Source organism: Hippocampus comes, unplaced genomic scaffold, assembly GCF_001891065.2.
Source record: "Hippocampus comes isolate QL1 unplaced genomic scaffold, H_comes_QL1_v1.1 scaffold124, whole genome shotgun sequence".
NCBI lineage: Eukaryota > Metazoa > Chordata > Actinopteri > Syngnathiformes > Syngnathidae > Hippocampus > Hippocampus comes.
In genome coordinates, this window is record NW_017805075.1 from 32,053 (window position 1) to 38,341 (window position 6,289).

Sequence of the window (6,289 nt, forward strand, 5' to 3'; positions counted from 1 at the left end):
AGACTACCTCACAAGCCGGCCGCAGTACGTGAGGGTACAGAGCTGTGAGTCAGATAGGCTTCTCTGCAGCCCTGGAGCGCCGCAGGGGAATGTTCTGCCTCCATTCCTGTTCATCCTCTACACCTCGGACTTCAGACACACCACTCCAAACTGCCACCTTCAGAAGTTCTCCGATGACTCTGCGATTGTAGGCCTCATTACAGAGGGAGACGATCGGAAGTACAAGGGACTGACGAAGGACTTTGTGGACTGGTGCCAGCAGAATCACCTCCAGATCAACCCTAGGAAAACTAAGGAGTTGGTTGTGGATTTCTGCAGGAAACAGTCCTCACCTGCACCGATGAACATCCAGGGTATGGACATAGAGAGGGTGACCTCCTACAAGTACCTTGGTGTTCTTCTCAAGAATAAACTAGACTGGTCTAACAACACAGACGCTCTGATCAGGAAGGGGCAGAGCCAGCGCTTCCCGCTCAGAAAACTGAGGTCTTTGGAGTTCAGGGGTCACTCCTTAAGACCTTCTATGACCTGTGGTGGTTTCAGCCATTCATTATGGCATAGTCTGCTGGTCAGGCAGCATCTCAGCCCGGGACAGAGAGAGACTGGACCGACTGGTCAGGAGGGCCAGTTATGTCTTGGGCTACTCCCTGACATTTGTTTGTCTAAACCGCATTATAGTATGGTAGCAAACGATAAAGATGATCTACATTTTTTTTTTTTTATCACTTAGCAAGTACAACTGGCTACAGTATACTGCTGATTTCCCTAGAAACACTTCTGTTACTAATATCATTAAATATATCTTATATCATGCCACGTGCACCATTTTCGCACTCAAATTGGCCGAGGTAAGACAAGTATGCCGCTCTCTCTCAAAAGCCACATGAAAATCACAAAACTCAATGTTAAAGTAGAAGGGTTCCGCTATGTCACAGGTGTCAAAGTCCGGTCTTCGAGGGCCGGTGTCCTGCATGTTTTCCATCCCTCCCTGCTGAAACACACCTGATTCAAATGATCGGTAAGCTCTATCGGAGCCTGATGGTGATCCTGATCATTTGAATCAGGTGTGTTTCAGCAGGGAGGGATGGAAAACATGCAGGACACCGGCCCTCGAAGACCGGACTTTGACACCTGTGACATAGCGGAACCCTTCTACTTTAACATTGAGTTTTGTGATTTTCATGTGGCTTTTGAGAGAGAGCGGCATACTTGTCTTACCTCGGCCAATTTGAGTGCGAAAATGGTGCACGTGGCATGATATAAGATATATTTAATGATATTAGTAACAGAAGTGTTTCTAGGGAAATCAGCAGTATACTGTAGCCAGTTGTACTGTCAAAACTAAAAAAGGAAACACATTCCCTGCCATATTTAAGATTTGTTCATTACGGTACTTGTATTCATGAACTGGTTGTGTAAATGTGATAAAAAGCTGTTGATTCTTACCTCAAACAGTGACAGTGAAGTCCCACACTATTTACTATATACCTATATATATATATATATATATATACACACACAATGATAATTTTACAGTTTACCGGCAGTGAGTCCCAGGGCCTCGCTGATCAGAAAAGTATGAGTCCCATTATCCCATTATGCATTGAGAGAGTCCCAAATTTCGAATTCTGAAACGGTCTACTTATTCAATTGCATATGATAATAACACAAACAACAACATATACATACAATTACAAACAAATGCTGCAAAAATTTTTATAATTCAGTCGCAAGCCTGAGGAGTTCGGAAATTCACGGAAACCGTTTTTCGGTTCCGTCGGATTATCCAATGGGAAACCACGGGAACTAATGTTGGATTCTGTAAACGTTCATCATGGGAACCCATTTTTCTATTTTGACTGATATTCATAATCAAGAATTCTGAAACTCAAAAGTATAATGTTTCAAGGGTAAATGTTTGAAAACTATGCATTAACAATGAACATTACATCAACAGCTGTGTACTCCAGATTTATTCCAAAAAACAAATGGATCAAAAACTGGTGTACTCATGTGGCATCATCAGAGTATTTTTTCCAATCTCACACTGCAAAGATTAATTTACTGGTTATCGTTAATAGAGGTAAGTACTGATGTGGCTTTACATCCTTAATTTACTGGTTATCATTAATAGAGGTAAGTACTGATGTGGCTTTACATCCTTAATTTACTGGTTATCATTAATAGAGGTAAGTACTGATGTGGCTTTACATCCTCTTCCCAAGACGATGCATGTGTAATCTACTATCAATTTGACGAAAGAATTTAACATACGTCATCATTAGTTCTCCCAACAGTTAACATTAGCATTACTACCCCTTGTGACGAATGTTTTATTCCTAAAGTTACCATGCTACAACCAGTAAATTATAGAATAACCAATACTGTTTCATAATATTTTTCATAGCCATGAGCCTACAAATCTAATGACCAACTTGCCTCGTAATCGTGCCTCTCGTTGTATCTCGCTCTCGTGTTCTGTGCATACATCCCAGGTCAGTTTAGTGAGACGCCCTTTGGACGATTCATACGAAAAATCAGACCGGCATTCCCATTTCTTAAATGTCGTAATTAGGAGACCTTTGTGTGTTTTTTTTCGCCACCATCTCAAACTTTCATCCGCGCGATTCCTCAATTTGCGACTAAAATAGCAACCCGCATGCGCACATAACGCTAATCGTTCCATCCCCCCCAACACTGAAAAAAAACATAACGAAAGTCAATTAGAAGAAACACACAACACCACACAACACAGGCACAGTGAAATCACGTTGATCACACAGGAGAGATTTGATCGCGTACAGTCAACTCGTGTGCTGTGACTTTTATGGTTAAACGATTTTTCGGTACTGTCAAAATGACGCCACGGAAACGACACGCTACCGGTAATGATTGTTACCGTGAAATCCTCAGGCTTGCCGTAGTTTTTTTTTTGTTTGTTTGTTTTGACTGAGAAATTTCCTTGCATCCCAAAAATTCACATTACTTGGAACTGTGCGTCCCGTGGGAAAATTATGTGTCTAGGACGCAGGATGCAGAGGTAACGAGGTGACGATATATATATATATATATATATATATATATCTGTGAAAGGTCCTAAACTGAAGACACCTCGAGGATATATATATATATATAGATAGATAGATAGATATATATATATAGATATAGATATTGATATATATAGATAGATAGATAGATAGATAGATAGATAGATAGATAGATAGATAGATAGATCGATATCGATGGATACATGTGCACACGCGCAACTTTAAAAATTCTATGTTTTGAGTGATGCAAAAAAAAAAATGGTATGCTGGAGCTTTTCGAAGCTGTCTTCGGGCAGTCAGCGAAGTACACCCCGAACTGGCTGCCAGCCAATCGAAGGAGATACACAGACAAAAAACCATTCACGCTCACAATCACACCTCGGGATAATTTCATTAACTTGCCATTGTCATAATCCTGTTATGTTTTTTGAGCAGGTGGCAGAGGAGGGGTGTCCCTCCAGCATGAACACACGTTGCCAATGTCATCAGCCTATTATTTCAGGACTCCCATATTGTCATGTGTCTGTCAGAAAATTCACCTTGCTCATGACTGTCACCAAGTGGTGGACTCTAGACGGTTCATGTTCTTGCTCTTTGTTTTTGTTCCAACCAGGTTTTCTGCACTTACCTTTGTAAGTAGTTTTTTTTTCATTGTAGTTGTAGTCACGGTTTGTGTATTATGTGTATGGGCTTCTTCTTGGCTATTTATTTCCGTTTGTTTTCATCCTTTCCTTTTTTGCAAGCATTTTTTAGTTGTCTCGTTTTTCTGGTATTGTACCAGTGGTCTTTGTTGAACTTTTTAGGTCTTGTGAACTATTTTTGTTTTGTAAACCTTTTTTGTAAATTCTGAGTTCACATTTCTGGAGTCCAATTCTGTCCGGAGCTTTCTGCATGCCTAACAGCCATATAGGTTTTTGGAATATACTGTAGGAGGAAACCAGTGTACCTGGAGAAAACCCACACAGGTACGGGAAGAAACATGCAAACTACACAGGGGCCTTGGCATCGGACCAATGATATGCATCTCTGTAATATGAGGCCGACATGATCACAAGTCGACCACTTATCAAATGAACAATCATTTTGAGACATTGTTGAACAAAAAACTGTCTTTATTCTCAGAGTTTCAGCCTCTCAATAGTAAATGCTCTTGGATTTCTAGTCTTTGCATTGACTCAGTCATAGATTTGTAAACATTTTCCTTTACTATGATAGCGGTGATCAACATTTTTGCCAATTTGGTGATGAAAATTACTGACCAAACCAGTAACGGAATCACAACCAATTTGTCTGTTTATTTTCTGCATTGTCAATTTGAAATAATCTGTTTCTGAAGAAATTAATTGATTTTTTTGTTCTCGAGTATTAACAAAAAACAAAACAAAACATTACTTCCAGCCCTTGACTACAGAGAACAGGTGATGCAAGTTAAATGGCTATCTTTCACAAAGAAGAGACAGTGTCCTGAATACAACGGAATTGAAGGATCTTACCCGCAAATACTCATTCTCTGACCTCAAATCTTCCACCTCCCTGACCAGGTCATCGGTGGAGTCTGCCATCAAGAGATCCATAACGGCCCCTGAAGAGTTGATCAAAGTGAGGGCTCCTCCAACAGCATTCAGGGGAGGAGAGCAAGCAGTGTGCGCTGTTTTTACGCGCTCTTTGCAGTAGTCGTCTTTATCGCCACAAACCTGCCCCTCGTAAGCTCTCCTGTCTGTCCAGCTTAATTCATTGTCGCTGATGGGAGAGTCGCGCTTGTTGCCCTCCCACGTACAATCGGATATTTCCGAGCTGCTGTCGGAGGAGGGTTTCCCCGACAAGCAGCCGGAGTCTTTGCTCAGATCCTCCGACGTGTTGCTGGCGTCGGAGAGTTTCCTCTGGGTACCGGGGCGTCTCTGGCATTCCGCCACGGCGCTCTGCGGACGTTTCCCCGTTGTTTTCCCCTCTTTCCCAAAGCCACGATGACCTAGCGATGTAGCTCTTGGCTGCCCACCACTTTGGCTCTCTTCCGATGTGGGATCCTTTTTCCTTCTCTGGATGGTTCCTTGTTGGGATACCCTGGATGGCTTCTGGCTCTTGGGCGCATTCTTTCCGCATCTGTCTCCTTCTCTGTTCATCGTGCGACAGTTTTCCCTCTTATTTATTTTATATTAGCAACAGCAAACGACGTTGGCATTATAAAAATGCGTTGACATTTATATTGCAAACGAACACCACTCGCTTTTTGATTGTCAAGACTGAAAACCGGTCACGTTTCCACGTGCCGTATAAGAACGACGGTATTGGTCAAATACGTTTCCGCTTGTTGTTTCAACATTAAAACATTACCCAACTGCAGCAGTGACTAGTACAAAGGTTTATAAAACTAAACTACAACTTTTAACATAATATAATTACAATTATTTTGTGTTTAATGACTGTATTCTGTCCCACTTCAACGTGTGTCCAGCGCCGTATCAAATACAAGCTTGTTTTTTTTCATTTCATTTCCGGTTTTGTCTTTAAGTAACTTAAACTAAAACTTGACAGCACCGCAACTACTGTACTTAAAAGCTGTACTGTAATGCAAGGTTTTACTTACTATCTCATTATGAAATTCATCTATAACCAGATTGAATAAACACAGAAAAATAAGCCTACTTTAAGAAAATCAATTTGCCAATAGTCGTTGACTGACCAGGATTATTTTATTATTGAACCAATTATGGAGAAATAATGATCTATTCTTGTATAAGATGTAACGATTATTCCAGATAAAACATTTATGAGGGGAAAAATCATGTTTATATAGCAAGGACCAAGCCAAAAGTATTTGTTTGTGGAAATTGGATTAAGCCAAGGGATTTTTTTCTATTTTGTAGTCACATAAAAGTACAAAGTTAAGACCACCAAGTTGAGAAAACATATAGTTAGGTTTAAAGTTCCAAATCGATGAGGGATTACCCAAAAATAGTTTGATCCAATTGATTTTAAATGTATTATTGAGGGTAGAGAAGTCCAGGAAGTTCAATCCACCAGTTTCGTAGGTATTCATTACAACAGACCTTTTCACATAGTGAGTCTTGTTCCTCCACAAGAAGTCGAAAAGCATCTTATTGATATTCTTACAAATTTTCTCATTCACAGACAAAGAGATTGCTGCGTACGTAAGACGTGACAGTCCTTCCGTTTTGGTTAGTAGCGTACGTACTTTTAAAGAAAGATCACTACCAAGCCACTGGTTAAGCTTAGTTTGGGTT

General features: G+C 40.5%; 1 protein-coding gene across 1 annotated transcript in view; it reads right to left on the reverse strand.

Annotated features, from left to right (window-relative positions):
* LOC109512932 (microtubule cross-linking factor 1-like) overlaps positions 1-5,662 on the reverse strand; it is a gene marked incomplete at its 3' end in the record, with an annotated part of 31,277 nt that extends 25,615 nt beyond the window's left edge. Inside the window, exon 1 of the mRNA XM_019865041.1 lies at positions 4,541-5,662. Coding sequence (XP_019720600.1) covers positions 4,541-5,167 — 627 coding nt within the window. The remainder of the gene's footprint in view (positions 1-4,540) is intronic.
* Between the last annotated feature and the right edge of the window lie 627 nt (positions 5,663-6,289).